General features: G+C 46.6%; 8 protein-coding genes across 8 annotated transcripts; 6 read left to right on the top strand and 2 right to left on the bottom strand.

Moving 5' to 3' along the window:
• Window positions 1–478: 478 nt before the first annotated feature.
• On the bottom strand, window positions 479–1,978 carry ANOM_010569 (flavin-containing monooxygenase; the record flags this gene model as incomplete). Its single annotated transcript, XM_015555825.1, has 1 exon — window positions 479–1,978. One exon carries the CDS (start codon window positions 1,976–1,978, stop codon window positions 479–481), a length of 1,500 nt encoding a protein of 499 aa, XP_015401841.1.
• A 472-nt stretch (window positions 1,979–2,450) lies between these two features.
• On the top strand, window positions 2,451–2,917 carry ANOM_010568 (putative quinol monooxygenase; the record flags this gene model as incomplete). Its single annotated transcript, XM_015555824.1, has 3 exons — window positions 2,451–2,513; window positions 2,595–2,693; window positions 2,735–2,917. 3 exons carry the CDS (start codon window positions 2,451–2,453, stop codon window positions 2,915–2,917), a joined length of 345 nt encoding a protein of 114 aa, XP_015401842.1.
• A 2,848-nt stretch (window positions 2,918–5,765) lies between these two features.
• ANOM_010567 (SGNH/GDSL hydrolase family protein) lies at window positions 5,766–7,527 on the top strand (the record flags this gene model as incomplete). The annotated part of the gene is made up of 10 exons (XM_015555823.1): window positions 5,766–5,958; window positions 6,013–6,019; window positions 6,066–6,102; window positions 6,161–6,213; window positions 6,269–6,393; window positions 6,511–6,598; window positions 6,658–6,751; window positions 6,801–6,860; window positions 6,911–7,147; window positions 7,195–7,527. 10 exons carry the CDS (start codon window positions 5,766–5,768, stop codon window positions 7,525–7,527), a joined length of 1,227 nt encoding a protein of 408 aa, XP_015401845.1.
• A 1,500-nt stretch (window positions 7,528–9,027) lies between these two features.
• On the top strand, window positions 9,028–10,053 carry ANOM_010566 (cytochrome b5 reductase family protein; the record flags this gene model as incomplete). Its single annotated transcript, XM_015555822.1, has 3 exons — window positions 9,028–9,295; window positions 9,370–9,447; window positions 9,515–10,053. The coding sequence occupies 3 exons, from the start codon at window positions 9,028–9,030 to the stop codon at window positions 10,051–10,053; spliced, it is 885 nt and encodes a 294-aa protein (XP_015401846.1).
• A 195-nt stretch (window positions 10,054–10,248) lies between these two features.
• ANOM_010565 (uncharacterized protein) lies at window positions 10,249–11,615 on the bottom strand (the record flags this gene model as incomplete). The annotated part of the gene is made up of 4 exons (XM_015555821.1): window positions 10,249–10,669; window positions 10,716–10,942; window positions 11,003–11,022; window positions 11,075–11,615. The coding sequence occupies 4 exons, from the start codon at window positions 11,613–11,615 to the stop codon at window positions 10,249–10,251; spliced, it is 1,209 nt and encodes a 402-aa protein (XP_015401843.1).
• Window positions 11,616–12,290: 675 nt separating this feature from the next.
• Window positions 12,291–13,086, top strand: ANOM_010564 (tetratricopeptide repeat domain containing protein; the record flags this gene model as incomplete). The annotated part of the gene is made up of 2 exons (XM_015555820.1): window positions 12,291–12,832; window positions 12,885–13,086. 2 exons carry the CDS (start codon window positions 12,291–12,293, stop codon window positions 13,084–13,086), a joined length of 744 nt encoding a protein of 247 aa, XP_015401844.1.
• A 2,973-nt stretch (window positions 13,087–16,059) lies between these two features.
• ANOM_010563 (Zn(II)2Cys6 transcription factor domain-containing protein) lies at window positions 16,060–17,396 on the top strand (the record flags this gene model as incomplete). Its single annotated transcript, XM_015555819.1, has 2 exons — window positions 16,060–16,788; window positions 16,845–17,396. 2 exons carry the CDS (start codon window positions 16,060–16,062, stop codon window positions 17,394–17,396), a joined length of 1,281 nt encoding a protein of 426 aa, XP_015401847.1.
• Window positions 17,397–17,572: 176 nt separating this feature from the next.
• Window positions 17,573–18,370, top strand: ANOM_010562 (class I SAM-dependent methyltransferase; the record flags this gene model as incomplete). The annotated part of the gene is made up of 1 exon (XM_015555818.1): window positions 17,573–18,370. One exon carries the CDS (start codon window positions 17,573–17,575, stop codon window positions 18,368–18,370), a length of 798 nt encoding a protein of 265 aa, XP_015401848.1.
• Between the last annotated feature and the right edge of the window lie 273 nt (window positions 18,371–18,643).

Below are 18,643 nucleotides of genomic sequence, written 5' to 3'. Positions count from 1 at the left end.
ACAGGTAATAGTGCATATCGCCGGTAGTACCAGCCGAAGCTTTTCCTGCCTCTATTTGGCGAGCAATAGCAGTAATGAGATATTAGAAATCAAGGCAGGTGACGTAGGATCATTTCACTCTGTGATCCTTCAGAAAATGGACTACTCTGTACATGACATATCGAAAATAACAGTCTTCTATTGTGGTGGAAGAAATCACCGGCTTCAGTAGGGGAACGAGCAAGAATGGCAATAGATATTGGAGCGAGAGTATAAAAGAACAGACGTCAAGCAACATATGCGCAAAGATGATTCCCATCTAGTGATACCGAGATTCATCTCAAACAATGAGATAAACATTGACCATGTCTCATATAGCGTGAGTGGTTATTATTATGAGAGTATATCATATACTTCACTCGGAGAATTGCATAATAGTCATCTCGGCGAAGAGCCCAAGGAGTTCACAGCAATACAAACCAAGACACCATATAGTAGACTAAGTACAATCGCTCTCAATGTCACAAACCGACTTCCTAATAAACTCCAACGACTCGTTAAGCTTCCCGTATTTGGCGAAGATAAGATCAGAAAGATAGTTACTCCTAGCCTTCCAAGGACCTCTATCACCCACCTTTGGTAGGTCCTTTTCCGCCTCAGTAACATATGTCGAACTCAAATTCAACAGCTTACGGCGCTGCAGAGTCAGCCCGCTCTGTACTCTCGGAATAACCGCACCAAACCCCCCTCTTTCCATGTGCTTCAAAAGACGGCAGAGTATTCTCCCTGTCACATCAGCCCCTAACGTCCACGAGATATTGGCATATCCAATCACCAACGCGGCATTTGGAAGATCCTCAATCAGAATGCCATGCCACAGGAACTTGTCGGGTATCTTGTAGGGTTGTTGATCAATAGTAATGTCGATTCCGGCTCCAATTTGGAGTTTAAGCCCCGTAGCTGTGATGATGATATCGGCATCGAGAAATTCACCGGAGCCCAACTGGATTCCTGACTCGGTTATCAACTTGATTGTGTCGGTCTTTATGTCTGCTCTTCCTGTGTGCAGACTCTTGTAGAAATCTCCGTCGGGACAGATACATAGCCGTTGGTCCCAGGGGTTGTATCTAGGCTTGAAGTGGGGGTCGTGCGGTATTCCCTCTGGTAATTGTTGCAGGGTTCGGCGTCGAAGGACCGATCGCGCCGTGGTCGGAAATGAGCGACAGAAGAGAAAGAACAGTCTAGATAATACGATCTTAAGGACACGGTTCAGCTTGAGAAACATGCTAGTGGGTAGGAGACGTGTCAACCAGGTTCGCTTTGTCTGGCTCGGGATCGACATGATGTAAGATGGACTGCGCTGCAACATGGTAACCTTTACTGCGGTCTCAGAGAGCTTCGGGAGGAGAGTTATAGCAGTTGCACCACTGCCGATGATAACCACTCTCTTGCCATCGTAGTCGCAGTCCTCAGGCCAAAACTGCGGGTGGATGGTCAATCCTCGGAAACTCGTCAAGCCTGGAATGCTGGCGGAAAGAGGTTGATGGTAGTCGTAGTATCCAGTACCGAAAACAAGGAATCGGGCTCGGAGGGTCTTCTTGTTGCCATTATGCGTGATATCAAGGGTCCATAGTTGATCTGGGGAAGACCAGGAAGCAGTATCAACTCTGTGATTGTACATTATAGCTTTGTCAATGCCATGGGTAGCAGCTGCTTCCCGCATATACTCCCGTATCGCAGAGCCATCAACAATCTGGCTAGAAGCGGTCCAGGGGTACCACGAAAAGCCAAATGTGAATAAGTCAGAATCAGACCGAATACCTGGATATCGAAAGAGATCCCAGGTTCCACCTAATGCACCTCGGGCTTCGAGTATCGCATAGCTGAAGTTTGGCAGCTCCTGTTGAACGCGGTATGCGGTGTTGATCCCCGATATGCCTGCTCCGATGATGATAGTGTCGTGGTCGTATGGCTTCTTTTCTTGATTGTTGTCGCTCATCTTGTTAACAAAAGGATGATGGGAGACATTAAACAGGGTAGGAAAAGAATATCAAGCTACAGTTATACGATGCTACGGTTATACTTCATATGAATGTATTTACTAACCGAGGCAGCCTACTCTCATGTGCTCCCTCAGTGTTTGATTCTTTGATTATAATATCGATACACAAAAATGCATGGATTCCATAATCTATTCCCGGTTTTGCTTCTGGATATTCTTCAATTTCCTCTTGATTACAATATCCGAACGCCGATCAGAACTATGATTATAATAGACCAGTCAAGTTTATGAGAACAAAAAGCCATCTCTCCGAGGCACAGATCACATCACAACTCACTCTCAGTTTCATTAGACTTCCTTTCACCCATACATAAGCTTTGAATCAGGTCCTTTTTGTGGTGTTATTCCTTGCAACTGAGTAACGATTGCTATCTTCCATAGCAGCTACAAATTCTGTCTATGTTATACCATGCCTTCTGAAGCTATTCACAATATCGTGACCCTTGTTCCTCAAGATGGGAAGCTCACCGACGTACGGAAAACATTAATACACCCGGGCGAAGCTTTAGCCCCTGTATCCTCCCCAGTTCACTCGCCGCTAACAATTTCGCAGTTGATCCAAGCCTTCAACAAACTGTCTCAATATGTCCAGATTCACGAACCTGAAACGCTCCTCTACTATGCTGTTCAACCAAAGGGCAAGGATCAACTGGTAATTGTCGAGAAGTAAGTAAATCAGCCGTCTCATAAGAGCTTCGTATCATGGATTCTGACGTCAATCGGGAAAGATATGCCAGTGAACATGCACTTAAAAGCCACGCTCAGTCGGTAGCTTTCAAAGAATTTGGGAAGGCAATTACTGATATCTTGCAAACGCCGCCGGATATTAAGACTTCTACTTTTACCGGTGGATTTGAAGCCAGGTCCCGAATTTAAACGGGTGATTGTACCCATGGAAATATTTTGGCAATATGGGCCTTCCGTTCTCTTTCGCAACTATTAGATATGAAGTTGGTCTAGAATGTGATATTTCATAGTTATTTTACAATCCTAGTAAGAGGATACATCCTACTTGTGAAGAAGACCGTTGTAGTAATTATATTTTATTCCTAGTGCTGCCGACCCACTTTTGATTACATCTGCCTTGCCACGCGGTAGTTCATTATGGTAAATGGCGTCTGAGTGCTGGAAGAAACTCTTCGCATTCCAGTTGATAATGTCAGTACATAGGTATTGTCACGTATGAATTAAGGAACACCTCCAGGAGGTCAATGTAGACTGAATTGTGGATCACGTCCTGAAGGCTATCGATGTATGTGATAAACTAAGAACAAGGTCAACGAGGACGGAACCAGAAACTATTTGTTAACTAATGAATATTATATAAGGCGCCGCATTATCTCTCCGAAAAGAAAACCTGGTTATACCAGGTCATTGGCATCCTAATCTTTATCCAGGAACAGGCCTGTCTCCCAATTATCCTGCCCGATAAATGGATAAGGGGATAGAATTCTTCTTCTGGATTCGTCGTAAGCGGGGAAGGTACCTTAGTAGAATTGAAACTTGAATAACGTAGTTGGTTTCAACTGACTAGGTAGAGAATCGTTATTCCCTATATCTTGAAAATATCGGATCACACGCTCTTGCTGTTCGATGACAGTGACTTAGACTTGCAATTTCTGAATCCCAAGGTTATAATGTACTCGTAAGTTCTTGAACTTTTCCTTTAGCTCCTGGTATTTCCTTTTTATAAGTATCATCGGCCGGTTTTCTGTCCTGGTGCTAGGAAACACTGCACGAAGATTTTTTGAGATCTTCGAGGCTTTCCATAACGGGGTTGATTTGACGCCCTGTGCTGTATCCCGGTATCTGCAATCCCCAGGCCCATTTTCCTTGTCCGCCATTATGGTTTTAATTCAAAGAGCGTTCCGTTTCCAGCTAGAGTACAACGATAGTATGCTGTATGGGTATTGAAACACAGCGCCATTGAACAAAGACCGGCCTTGATGGTGATTCATGGGATAGATCTTGCCTTCTTGGGCTCAACTCTCGATATAAGGTGAAAGGGGAATAACCTCATGAGAATATCCTTTCGATCACACTGGGCCAGGAGTGTGGCAGTTTACTCCTCCCCACCCAACACAACACAAAAGGTTGAACTCTCCACGTTGAAAAGTCTCATCATATCATGTATATGACTTGGTTCTGCTTACCCCAGTGGTAAGATGGTGTAACCACATATAACTCAGTTGTTCAGCTTTCTGCGTAATATTCCCCACCCATTACCAGTTGCGGCTTGACAATATCACATTACTCTCCACGGGGGTAAGCCGGAGATAGGTAGATTTGCGGGAGACGGCTCGTACCACGCTTCCAGCCTGTGTCCAATTGTACAGGCTTGCCATTCTCTGCCTTATGTTACCTAGTTACGTTGAACGCGTAGACGAATTCCAGCTCAGGATGTTCTCCAAAGTACCTCATACAAAACATCAAATGATTGACACTCGGCATCTTGGGGAAGTTGCAACACTTCGGCCAATGCCCATTTATCTAAGCTCGCGCCTGAGCAGTCATCTAAACTGTCATAAGACTGCGTCGGCGATGACTGGCATTGTCTCGTGATGATCAGCTATGGGACATGAGTCGTTTACTGGAGGTCCACATATCGGTTGAATTTTCACTTCGATGAGCTGGGATTCAAAAGTGTGGCCCAATGAGTTCTTGAAGCAAACAAGAAAGAGGGATGGATAGAAGGAGCGAGAGAAGGCAGTGTTTTCAAAGGCAGCTTGTATTCAATCCAGCCATATGTTTGAACTTCCTTCAGTGCATACTAAAAGACAAGGTATCTCATTAACTGCTTTGCCTAATCAGCGAATTTATTGCAACACCAATATATTCCTTGGGATCGGTAACGAGATCGCAAAAGGGACCCTTGTGATCGATCGAATTGAATGACCTTTTTGATTCACATGTTAGACCTAATTATATGCACAAAGTAGACGGTCGAGATCCTTCCTACTCTTGCTCATACCCTTTCTGCCAGCAGTACCACAGAGGATGATCCATTCACCGAGCTGCATATGTGATATATTATACCTGCATTGTACGACATAATGCAAGTTGGCTACCAGATCAATCCGCTGATCTAACCCAGTGGCTCACCAGATTTACATATGACTACCAAATCATTAAGATTATGTTCATAAAAAACCGGGCTAAGGACTACTATCTGAACATCCAAGTCTCAACAGCTTAGTCACTTCTAATTTCCCAAGCACATCCATGACGTCACGTGTCTGCCCTAGACTGTGGAATTCTCCATCCCTTGCTCCTGTTGATATCAGATCATATTCCAGGATGCCAAAACATGAGACAAACCCCCTGATCGCCATTGAACGCAAAGCAGAATCCCCAGCCCACCCATTGACCGCATTGTGCGATCTATTACTTCGCGACCCACACCGAAAGCAAATAAGCCCCTCAGAAAGGAAGTGATTGGCAACCCAACTCGGCATTTAATCGGCTACGCAGCGCAAAAATGGAGAAAGCTGGCGTGCCATCGCACTGCTGAATGAATCTAGGATTTATTCAGTAAATATCATCCCAGCCACCGAACGATTTCAGGTTTTCTACACAAATGAGATAAGACAGGAGTGCATTCCCTTGCATGACGCTAGTTTGGATTTAAAATCTGATGGTCTTTGCTCGATGGTGTAGTTTTCTTATTTGGTTCTCGTCTCTGTGTGTCTAATCTGAGGGACACAATTGCATCTTGGTGTTTAAAATGCGGTTTTCGCTGTTGGCGTTAGCTTTGGCGTTCCAGGCTGCTGCTACGATCTTGGAGAATGGGCAGGCGAGGCTGAATCCTTATCCTGGACAAGCGGAGGAGGTTTCTATTGATGACTCTTGGAAGATATACGAGGCTGGCGCGTCGGAGATCTCATATAAGGGGCGGTGGGATAGTACTTATACTTCTTGTGAGTGATGGGAATACATGTTCTTCTAGGATTGACGCTAATATGTTTTGTTAGGGTGGTCGTATGTTTGGCTATTCTTTCCTGATGACGATAGCTGATTGCTTCAGTGTTCCTGGTGTCAAGTTTGGATTTACGGGCGATAAGGTGAGTTGTACTGCTGCTTGGAGTTTGATCTCTATCGGTGGCTGACAGGTATCAATAGCTGGCCGTGAGCTTTGGTGAAAATACGTCAAAGAATGTGCTTGTCGCTTATCGGTACGCGTGAGCCTGGGTTATTTGTGGGACTGTTTCTGATTTTCTGACTTTATAGGATTGGTGGGCTTGATTGGGAGTTCTCGAACGTTACGGCCGATTCAGCCTATCAGTTCGTCAAGCCTGGATCGTCGGCACTGAATGAAACAGAGTATGCAGATGACAAGACATTTGAAATGCGAGGTATTTTAACAGAATTGAACATGATACGTGCACATACTGATCGACTTAGTCACGAACTGGGGCTATGGATAAGTTTATCGGCTCAACCTTCATGCTCGTTGCTTACAATCCACACAGTTCAGATTAACGGCGTGTCTGTTGCTTCGGACGCGCGGTTGGTAAAAGCCGCAGAGTTCAATAGGACGGTGGAAATAATTGGAGATTCGTTAGTTTTCAAAATTCTCTGGACAAGACCTAAAGGTTTTACTGACTATCGACTGGAAGGCTCGCATCAGGGCAGTACGCTACTTACGAGGGTCTTGCCTCGTGGGGTTTTAACTTCGCGGCTGGTTTGGGCAATGCTGAATATACGATAACGGTATGTGTTCCTCTTATTTAACATACTACCGTCATTCTAACTGCGAAAGGCGTACCCCGGAATATGCTTGGTAGACAAGCAATGTTATGGCGGCGATGCTCGCGGCATGGTATACGACCCGTTCACCACGAAATGATTATTATTGACCATCCCCCGCAGACGTATCAATGGTCCCACGCTTCAGATGCAGGCGACCGTGCGAATGCGGCCTTCGGTGATAAGCCTGAATCATGGAATTTCACCGCTCATCGTGCAGCCGACCTAGTGATAATCAACCTGGGCACGAATGACGGCAGGGCCAAGAACAATATTCCTAGCGACAATTACTACCAGAGTTACGTTAAAATGGTGGAGAAAGTGCATAGCGTTTGGCCTGATGCACAGATTGTCCTCATGGTACGCCCCCATTCTCGTCTAGTGATCGGTTTTGCTGATATCAGTAGTCCCTCTGGGGTAATTTCGTCAAGTCCAGCTCAACCTGGGTGCAGAAACCCATCTATGAATCCGAAGTTCAGAAGGTATACCAGTATTTTGAAAAGGATGGATACGTGCATTACTTCGACACAAAGGGCATTCTCCAGCACAATGATATCTCTCCGGGCGGTCATCCAACGGATGTCGGTCATCTGAAAGTTGCCAGCCATCTCATGCAGTGGACGAAGATCAAGCTTGGATGGGAGTTTGGAGCCACCGGACCCGAGGTACAGCATGACACCACCTATTGGAATAACCAAGAGAGCTATAAACGGTCCGTCTTCTCTGGCCTATTCATCTAATCCTCTGTGATTATGTTTATAGAAAAAGCATTCTGGGAGAATATATAATGACATCGAAGACGCAGGTCCGTAGAGACGCGGGCTGTTGTGACCAGAGCACAATATCTCGTTACCAAGCTGGCTTCTAGCACCAGCATCCTCTACCAGGTTTACAATGTATTTTAAGAATGTAGGATAACGAGTTTCATGCTGACGCACGACAAGATCATCGAGAGACAATGCGAGTCGCTCGTAGGCAAACGCCAACATGGTTATTGGTATCCATTGCTTTGGGTACTTAGAGGCAGACAGCTAACGACGCTCGCACATGGATGATTGGCCATGGGGGACTTGTCGCGGCTGGGGTTTAATACCCTGATATGTGAAGGCCTGGATCGCTGGCGACCAGTCTACGAGTCCGACATTTTTTTGTATTGAAGTTGCAATTTTATGGTAGAAGAACTGCTCACATTAAAGCAGATGGTATTCCCCATTTGTCGGGTAAAACAAGAAAGAGGAAAACGCGGGGAAATTCGCAACGTGCGGGGGGAATTTATACCAGCCCCGTCATGTGAGGACTTTACCACTTTCATTTAGGGCCCTTGGCAGCGGATGTCTTGGCCCTACTGTCTCTCGCTGGACTCTCCGCGTCCTAACTAAGGGAGAGAACTTGCTCTTAGGATTCATTTCCCTAATAAGAGGATCATCTCCCACTGTGTTAACTTTGGTATGGAATTACTAGCTAGTCTTTTACAGAGAAACGTAGGAAAGCCGTTAGCATGATACATAATAAGACGGCCACAGGTCATAGGCTCACAATATATACTGTGGCTAGCATGTCGTCGAACGCCTTATTCGCGGGATTTTCATACTACTCTCTTAATCCACTCAAACCGATAGAAGCATGGGCTAGAGCAAGGCTAAGGATCAATATGTTTATCAGCAATATGCTTAAGGCTCTGGAGCTTATTTCGACCTCCATGTGGTGGACTGCGAGACGCGTCGTATATCTTGAACAATTCACACCCTATGTGGGGAATCAGATAAACTGCTAGAAAATGTGTATTATTAGACCTCTGGTCGGTTTATCCCTCACATTGCCACTTCTGACATGATGTGGCTAAGAAAACTACCCACAATGTGGTGCCATAATTGCATTTCCAAGGTAAGCTATATGCACCCATTTCCAAAACCCGACAAAAGCCGAGAATGACCGCAGGAGCCGATCAACATCCATCGGCCTTTACGACCACCGAACGCCGGATTGAGCCCGTGAGACACGCAACAGCTAAACTTGATTGCCCGAATAAATACAGATTATTCCGTGTCGTACGGAGTAGTTCCCGATGGACAATTCAGTTCGTGTAACCGTCGGTGATCGGGACCCGTAGCGTCCGATACTTATCGGTCGGGCAGAGAGGTCACGTATAAATAGACACTATGTGCGTACCTCGACCTATATGTAACTGTTTCTAGGGTACATGCTGAGTGGACCATCAATCTCTACTACTTATAAAGAGTATGGCTCAAATCAGACGACTTCCCCCGTCCCTAACGACAAAAACTACTCTGTTCTCCGCGCTTGCTGTCTTCGGCATTGGCGCCTATTGCACTCGATCGTATCTTCTTCCCCAGGCTCACGCGGAATCAGACGAGTCGCCCGTTATGTTCTCCGGGTTCGGGCTTACGACTCTGCGCGTGCAGAGTGTCAAGGCTGTGAATCATAATACGAAGCGGCTTGTGTTTGAGTTTCCGGACAAGAATGCCAGGAGTGGGTTGTCGTTGACTTGTATGTTCTCTTTGGGAGTTTCTCTCTCTGCATAATGGGAGAGAGACTATATGATAATTGCTAATGTATACCAGCGGCACTACTTACCCTCTCCCGACCAACTGGCCGGTGGCTACCCGTTATCAGACCATACACCCCAATCGGTGATCTGAGTGAGTGATTCGATTCCTCCAGTATCTACGTCCATACTAGACTAGACAACAGCTAAACAAGAAACAGACCAGCAAGGCTCCCTAGAACTAATGGTAAAACAATACCCCAACGGCAAAGCAAGCACCCACATCCACTCCCTTGTCCCCGGGGACACTCTCACCTTCCTCACAGCCCTCAAGGGTTTCTCCTGGGTTCCGAACCAATACCCCCAGATCTACGCTATAGCCGGCGGAGCCGGCATAACCCCCATCTACCAGCTTATCCGGGGGATTTTGGATAACCCGAATGATAAGACAAAGATCAAGCTCGTGTTCGGGGTGAATAGCGAGCAGGATTTGCTGCTCAGGGAGGAACTGGAGGAGTATAAGCGGCGGTTTCCTGGGCGGTTTGAGTATGTTTATACGATTAGTCGGTTGGAGGGGGAAAAGGAGGGATTGAAGAAGGGATATGTGACCGAGGAGCTTTTGAAGGGGGTTGTTGATGGGAAGGGGGAGGATGCGAAGGTGTTTGTTTGTGGGCCGCCTGCCATGGAGGAGTCGTTAGTTGGGAAGAGCGGGATTTTGAGTAGACTGGGGTTTGAGAAGGGACAGGTTTATAAGTTTTAGCCTTTCCCCTCCATCCTTCTTTACTTTTGTTATTTTTCCTCGGGGATACCTGTTTGCATAGAATGGTCGTTTGGTGTTTGGGTTTATGGTAGTCTGTACACTACTGAAATTGGTGTGCTTCACAGGTTGATATATACTTTAACTGGATAGACTGTCGAACGAGGGTCAATATGTGCAATGACGTCTACAATGGATCTAGGTATGCAATCTCGAACCCTCAACGACTCGCGCGTAACGAGCACAGGTCGCTGAGAAGAACATGTTCCCTGCAACGCAGACAATCAAACCCTGAGCGTATGTTAGCTGCGACTGTGGTGCACCCGGAAGAAGACGTTGATATTCCTCGTTCATCTGGCGTTCTACATCCCAGATAAGTTGGCGAACACACGTTTTTGCCGAATCTTCAGAGATGTTCATCAAGCGCTGAACGACTCTAACGGCGTTGAGGACAGAAGTGCCATGCTTCTGTGCTGCGACTGCTTCTTTAGCATAGGAGTACAGGTCATTGGTTAGTAAGAAATGCTTTTCACAGAGCGATCTGAGACGCGCGACGGCTTCGAAATCAGTGTCGGAAAAGGAAACATCGCAAGCGAATTCCATACTGCGGAACACGGCACTGGCAGGGTTAGTGTTGCTCGCTGTAAATCAGTCACCGGACGTACTATCCTCCCGCATCATCCGCCCGATACGCCATATAATCCTCTAATGTGGGAAACGACTCAGGGGGCGTTTGTTGGGTCGCCGATATCCAGGATATGCAACTTTCCAGCAGTCGTTTCCCCTTAACAATATCTTCCGAGAGGATCTCTTTAGCCAACATATTGTAGAATGTATACTCTGGTCCTTGTTCCTCTTTCCCCTCGATATGATTGGGTATCATCGTCAATCGCTGCGGTGTCTAGGTCAACCTTCCGCTTCAACGACCCGAATCGGCGTGGACGGAGCATACATTCCCGGAATCAACCAGATCTGCCGAAAATTTAGCTAAAATCAATCAACCAATATCCACACGTTCAATCACCATCACTGATAAAGACTAAGACGTAGAGCTTTGCGAGGACCTTCATCCTCGTCAAGTTGCCCATTGGAGCCGCAATTACCGGTAGCGAGACTGCCGCATCGATCATTGCCTCAATATATTTCGCTTGATACCTTTCCGGTTGTTGGGCTAGAAGTTCTTCGGTATATGCCCTTGCCGTCTCCTCCATTTCTACCCAGTATTTCGACTGTAAGCAGGAAGGGAACGAGGTGGGCCATGGGACACCAAGGCTGGACGGGACGATGGAATTCGCGTGCTGGAAGATGGAGAGCGAAACGCTATCAGGGCGTAGGAAGGAGAATAGATTGGATGGTCGATTCGCGGCCGCAATGTTGACTGGGTCGAAGGCATACTGGACGCTCCTTGTACGACTTCGTCGACTACGCGGGTCGAGCTCTCTAGTATTCTGCGACGTATGGTACTGGTGTTTGGGAATGGCACATGATCTATAACGTATTGACGATTGATATATGCGTATCGAATGTTGTCTCGACAAGGCTCTTGAGAAGATTGTTCTTATCATCCTTTCGAAAGCAGTCGAACGCAAACCAACGACGCGTGTGCCTCAGGCTGTCTTGTATAACGCGAGGCCGCGCTTTTCCCGAAACCGAAACTGCCGGCATTTGCCGCCTGGCACTCTTGACTTATGAGTACTAGCGCTGTACTAGAGGTAGCGGATTTTGCCTTCCAAACCCGCCCCCAGAAATCAGTGGGTTCGGGGCGGGTTCGGGTCGAGCCGTACCACTCTACGGAGTAGCAGTGGACACTTTACAGGCTGTACCGTCTGCGACGTAAATCAATTCGGGGTATTCTGTTTTTCTTGGTGCTAATTGACTATAGAGAGCGCCTGGAGAACCGTGACATTATTTGTTACGTCGATGGTCAAATACGAAACGGAACTCCATTAACAATAAATATGGTTAGCTACATTAGCTGTCCTATACGTCTTCATCATGATCATCGAAAGGGAAATGAGCTAGCAACGCAATCATTTTCGTTTCAGTGTTGGAGTGTTCCATTAAGCCTGCCTTGATTTGCTGTATAACCTCCTTTGGTCTTTGGAGCTGCTTTTCATGAGGAACCCAGCCAATTGCATATATGCTTCTTCGAAACTGCTCGCGGTATTTGCGAGTCGTCCGCACACCCAGATCGGGATTCGCTGCTTGCAGATATATACTTCTGCTTAGGGTCTATTGCCATGGACACTAATGATTTCAATGGAAGCCGCGTATTTAAACAGCTTTCCTTTGATTTGGTTTCCAGTATCTGCAAGGAGCTGGGAACTGCGGACGAGAGGTTGTACCTCGCCTACGCAGAACGAGGGATCTCACGCATCCAGGACGGACGGTACAAAGAGGGCGAAGCTAATCTCAAAAAGGCGCTGCAGATCCGCAAAGATCTCGGAAACTACGTTCCCCGGTCAGGTGAGGCTAATCTGAGCTGGGCTCTTCTCGCGCAGGGCAAGCTTGAAGAGTGCAACACGCTCCTGCTGGATAGCTTGGCCGGCAGAGAAAAGGCTTTGGGCAAAAATGATCGAGAATCCGTCCGCACTGGGCTGATTCTTTCTGTACTCGGTAATCTCCGTGCTGCACAAAGCCAATGGGATGAAAGTTTGGAATTCCATCACCGAGCGTTGGACCACATGCGCGCCACGGTTGGCGATAAAGATTTCTATACTGCAAATGTTGCCCATAAGGTGGCCGAGCACTTTGCCCGCTTGGGCCGGTGCAAAGAGGCGATGTAGGTGTAATAATTCTCCTCGGACTGCTGAAAAATCCCTAACTTCTTTTAGATCTATGCTCAACCTGGCGCTGGACATTTGGTCTGTTGATCCGACTGCACACAAAAATGAGATCGCTCGCAGTACTTCTCTCAAGGGCATGATTTTCGAAACAATGGGCAAAATGCCGAAAGCATCCATCAGCTTAAGGGTTGCCTGTCGTTTGAGGAAGGAAATCACCCAGGAGGATCGAGATGTGAAAAGCTTGACGTGAAAGACTTTGATGGGATTGTTGCTTTTTGGGCTCGTTGACGGACCCCTTTCTTTTTAACTACAAATCGTATGCCATTCTGGCTTGCCCTAGTGCGCGGTAGATAAGCGTTATCTCTAGTAATTCAGTGATATGATATTCCACTCTTCACTTGCTGCCAAATGCCACCTTATTGTATATAATGTGATCAAATCTTGTAGTTTAACTTTCTCGGGAGATGCAAGGTAGAGAAAGACGGTGAGTAGCAGACCGATTATCATTTGCTGTGTACATTTGTAGACCGCTCTCAAGGTCCATAAATCACAGATAATGCCGCTTCGTATTATCGACGACCTATTCGAGTTTCTCAGTATTTCCATCTCGCACGTCATATAATGGGACTTCCCGCGCAAAAGCCTTGCCAGTATGTAAGGCTGCCTCATTGCGTACTCTGTGGACAGAAAATTAGTGGGAATATCCCCTGCTATTTAGGTATCTGAGGTCTAATGTTAATCAAACTGTGCGCTGATCCATAAAGTTTTATCGCTTCCTACACGCAAGGATCCAGTTGTGACTCAAGCTATAAGCTTCGAAGGTACTCCAGTGATCCACTTGGAGGGACTATCCATTCAAGTTTATAGTCAGCCGCGAAGGAGAGCAATCTATACTCCTGCTATCCACAGTCTTTGCAAAGCAGCTGTAGTGGATCTTCCAATCCCTCGCACCCTTTCAAATCTTACCCTTGCAACAACACCACTCGTATGGACTGGGCTTCCGCAAGAGATTTATAGAACATATGCCTTCTATTCTAACGCAATAGTCGCCTTGTTTAAAGATCCTCGCCGCAAAAATGATGACGGCATGCTTTTGGAATTGTTAGGAAGATGCGGAAATCTGCCAGTCGAGCTGGGTGTCATTATATGGGATTTCCTTAACCCCAGTGCTATCCGGTGTTTACTTGCACTGAATGCTGCAAAGAGTATTTGGTCATGTCTTCCCTATTCAACTGGACGTGCGACTATCTCTTTACATGGGGAGCTGGTGGTTTATTTCACAGATATCCTGAAGGGGACATATATATGCGGCATTCGTCAAGGGCACATACTTTACGGCCACATGGGCAATTCTTCGCTTTTGGTTTCAGTACCAGCTTCTAGTACTGCCTGTGTCTTCAGCTTGGGTACTTACGGACTCCAGAAGCTGAAGTTCTTAACGGAGACTGAAGCCAGTTCGAGCAATGTGGACGATTTAGAAAGTAGCAAGCTCTTTCATGTTGTTTCGTGTCGAAGAACAAGGCCCGTCTGCGTGGACATTGATTGGGATGTATGAAGCCTTTCATATGAGAATAGTGCTTGAGGCTGATATCAATCTAGGTCTGGAAAATTTCCATGGCCAGCTCTCACGACAAATTGACATTCGGACATGATTTCTTTTGGCTATCTTCGGTGCCTTGCGACAAGCTGTGTTGACTCTCTCCGAAGCTATTTTACGATTGGCCGCGTCATTTCGATTTCGCAACCCAGTCTCGGCGATATATGACATACATACCTCTACGAAAGAATCAGCTGCTGTACGGAATCACCGCATTTTGCTCCGATAAAGGACTTGTTGGTTTGGGAACCCACCATCGTTCTACAGAACCTAGAGAGCAGCCTTCTACGGTATCGTGGTATGGCGAACAGCACGGTTGCCCTATCCATATTCAATTTGACTGCTCAGATACTATAACGTCGATTTATGTCTACTGGCATCAAAGTGATTCGTTGTACAATCGTTATCTTGCTGTATGTATAGCCAATTCTGTTGAAACACATGCTAATCTTACCTAGATTACAACCAGCAAAGACAGACAATACTTTCTCGGGCCTTCTCTTCCGCCTTTAAAAACCAGGATGAAGAAAATATATGGTCCAGAAGATGGAGAAATCCTCGGCCTTTACTATGATGTGTCTCCTGGCCTACCTAGCTTCACGAGCTTGGGAACAATCTGTCAGCCACTTAAGTCCCCAATAGACTTACAACGCGATCTTCAACCACAAATGAGACCGGATTCTCCTGTGGTGGACCTCTTGCGAACTGATATATACCTTCGGTTCTCCTCACGAGCCTCGTTTAGAAACATTCGCACAATCAAAGCTTGCTATATGAATTCTCGTTGTACAGGAATCCTTCTTTATTACAACGATGATGCAATATGCATCCTAGGTCGATGGTACGAGAGTACGCAGATACAGCCGGATATAGAAGAGATATTCTTCCAGGATGATAATGTTCTACGATTTTACTTAACCTACACTGACAATCAGTTGAGTCTTATTCGGATTAAAGCGCTGCCACGCACTACTCCCCTTGAAAGAGATATAGTGTTCCTTGATATATGGTATGGTGTGAGTATGAGTTACCATATTGTCGGAATTTAGCTAATGATTGACAGAATGAAATTGTATGGCTATTTTCGGAAGATTCCGATATCAACTTTTGTGATTCCGATTAAATGTGGTTGCAGGTGGTGGTACAGAGCTTCGCAGCGTTTAAAATATGGTATGGGTGAAAATCGCTCAAGTCCATTCCATTAAGTTGACGTGTATGTGAAGACAGAGTATTCTGCGGATCGAGTGAATGACACCAGTATCACGTATCAGTAAATATTCTCATCAGGTAATCGAATATTACTCTGGGATTTCTTTTGGATTACTCCGGTACACAGTCATGGAGCGCTTATTCTTCTTGCTCTATACTTCAAGATCAATCACTGAATCAAATGAAAAGTTGGAATCCCTGCTAGGTGACATGGAAAGCCTTGCAATGTTTTGTGCAGAAAAACAGTTTTGGTGGTAGGAGTAATTAGACCTCGGCAAAATACTCAAGCTGATATGAAAAATACATACTTGGTCCGCATACCCGCCTGTAGTCGCATAATGCCACCAAGGATATCGGAATTCCGAACCTGCCGAGGACAACATCATTCCCGAAGTCTACCAAACTGTATCGCAAACCATGCCCACATCAGAAAGCCATCATCCCAAACAGCGTCCCCCACGCAAGAAGGCTTGCAATAGCTGCACGAAATCGAAAGTTCGCTGCAGTCTCGAAAAACCTGCCTGTTCGCGGTGTAGATCGACAGGTCGTGTCTGCGAATATTCTGCCTCAGCGTTGACACAAGACTCCCCTCCTGGAGAAGGGAGTCTTACAGAAAACGCTGGGGCTGCCGTATACCCCAGCTCGGCAGTATATTCTACACCTCGTTTTGATTCAACGTCTGCCATGCCCATTCCTCTGCCTCTTGCCAGTACTCCTTCGAGTACAGCCTGGAGCCCGTCTAGTCACTTTCATGTACGGAGACAAGCCACCAGTGGCTGGAGAGACGGAGATGGGCTTGATTTTCGAACGGTTGATTTAGTACCGAGCGCTAATGCGGAGGATATTCGAGATCGCTGGTTGAGACCTTATATTCTACCGCCCTTGGGGCAAGACGAGATACCCAAGGTTTACCACCCTTACACGTTGCAGTACATTTCACGGATATTGAGCACTTATCCACGGTTTATGCTGAAAGATAAGGATGTTCCTCCCATAATTCATCGCTCACAGATTGAAAGGAAAGAATTACCTCGATCACTTGCAAACTGCTACAGTCTGGTACGAATGTGGGAACAGGCGGTACCAGGAAGTGAGATGATGGTAATGAGTACGCTGGAAAAGGAAATGGAACGACTGGCTGAAGAGGTATCTCTACACGTTGAAACGTTCTTTGTGACATTGTGGGAAGCTAATAGTTCCAGCATCCTGAAAATGACTACGAGCTCCTCGCAGCTTTCCAAGCCTACTTACTGTATACAATTATGCTATACTTCTCCCCACGAGGTGGTTCATCCCTTGTCAATGATAAGATAATGATCACCCTCATGGAGATGGCCTTCCGGACTGCCCGGAATGGCCTCTTCTGCGCCGCAGAATTAGCCCATGCTCGGCCGACGTGGGAGTCCTGGATTGTGGTCGCCGCCAAGCGTCGCGCTGTTTTCACTATGTACCTTTTTAGCAGCGTGTACAACGCAGATAGGCTACTTCCAAATTTTGTGGCAGATGAAATGAGAGGAGTGTATGCGCCGGGCAACAAGGCATTATGGGAAGCCGAAGACCGGGAAACCTGGAGCAGGGAATATGATAGACACCTCTTACGGTGGGAGGATGGGATGTTGGAGATCTCAGAACTATGGAGATCAGCGGAGACGGGCTCAGCTGAGCGCAGAGAAAGAATCGAGCGATGGGTGCAGTCGGCGGATGAGTTCGGGATGATGATATTCGGAGTCTGTGTCCATATCCATGGTTGTTAATGCGACTAATGCCGAGGCGGCACGTCACTATCGGAATTCCGTCTCGGAGTCCCCAGTTCTCCACCAGACCCCTCCCGACCTCGTCTACTATATAAACGTTCCCAAGTTCGACCTTCATCGTAACATTCATTAACCTTAATAGTAACAAAATCAGACATTCTAGTACAACAATCACAATGGGAGTCTATACAACCGATCACTCAACCTCTGTTCTTCAGACTCACAATTGGCGCACTGCGTCCAATTCCACTGCCTACCTTCTCCCACATATAACCCCTACCTCCAAGATTCTCGACATCGGCTGCGGCCCTGGCTCAATTAGTGTTGACTTCGCAAGCCGTGCACCCCAAGGCCATGTTATTGGAATTGAATATGTACCTGACCCCCTGGATCAGGCCCGCGAGCTGGCATCATCAAAAGGCGTGACGAACATTGAATTCCGAGTGGGGGATATCCACTCCCTTGATTTCCCCGATAATACCTTCGATATCGTTCACGTCCATCAGGTGCTACAGCATATTGCAGACCCAGTCAAAGCCTTGCAGGAAATGCGACGCGTGGTGAAACCCGGTGGACTCGTCGCAGCACGAGAATCATCGGTTATGACTTGGTATCCGGAAAACAAGGGCATTGAGGCATGGCTTGATATCACTGCACGAATGGCAAAGGCTAAAGGGGGCAATCCACATCCGGGGCGGATTATTCATGTTTGGGCTGAGGAGGCCGGATTCGGGCAGTCTAAAATTCAGAAAAGCACTGGCTCGTGGTGCTTTAGTACCCCCGAGGAGAGACAATACTGGGGTGGATCAATGGGAGCCAGAGCGAGGTCGTCTGGGTTTGCGACGACGGCTCTCGAGGAGGGATTTGCGACCAAGGACAAATTAGAAAGCATCTCCGAGGGATGGAAGGAGTTTGTGGATGCGGAGCAGGGCTGGTTTGGAATGCTGCATGGTGAGATTTTGTGCCGAAAGTAATCTGTCTTTTCATTCTAGCAGTTCCTTAAACAGTATGCAATATTATATATGATAAGTTTAAAAGTGCATACGACCTTGAGGAATAATGAGTTCCTGTGTTTATTAAGATATTTTACGGTAGATTAATATCACCGACGAGTACTCTCTATACGACCTGCGACAGGATGTTCGGATTGGCGTTATCATGCACTATATCGCAAGGGAGTCCTGGGTACACTTATATTTGAGATTCTAGACCCATAAGATGGGAGAGACCGGGAGAATAGTTCCTTG

Source organism: Aspergillus nomiae (genome assembly GCF_001204775.2).
Source record: "Aspergillus nomiae NRRL 13137 chromosome Unknown contig00520, whole genome shotgun sequence".
In the NCBI taxonomy this organism is placed as follows: Eukaryota; Fungi; Ascomycota; class Eurotiomycetes; order Eurotiales; family Aspergillaceae; genus Aspergillus; species Aspergillus nomiae.
Note: the sequence above shows the minus strand (reverse complement) of the source record. Positions and strands in the feature narration are given on the sequence as shown.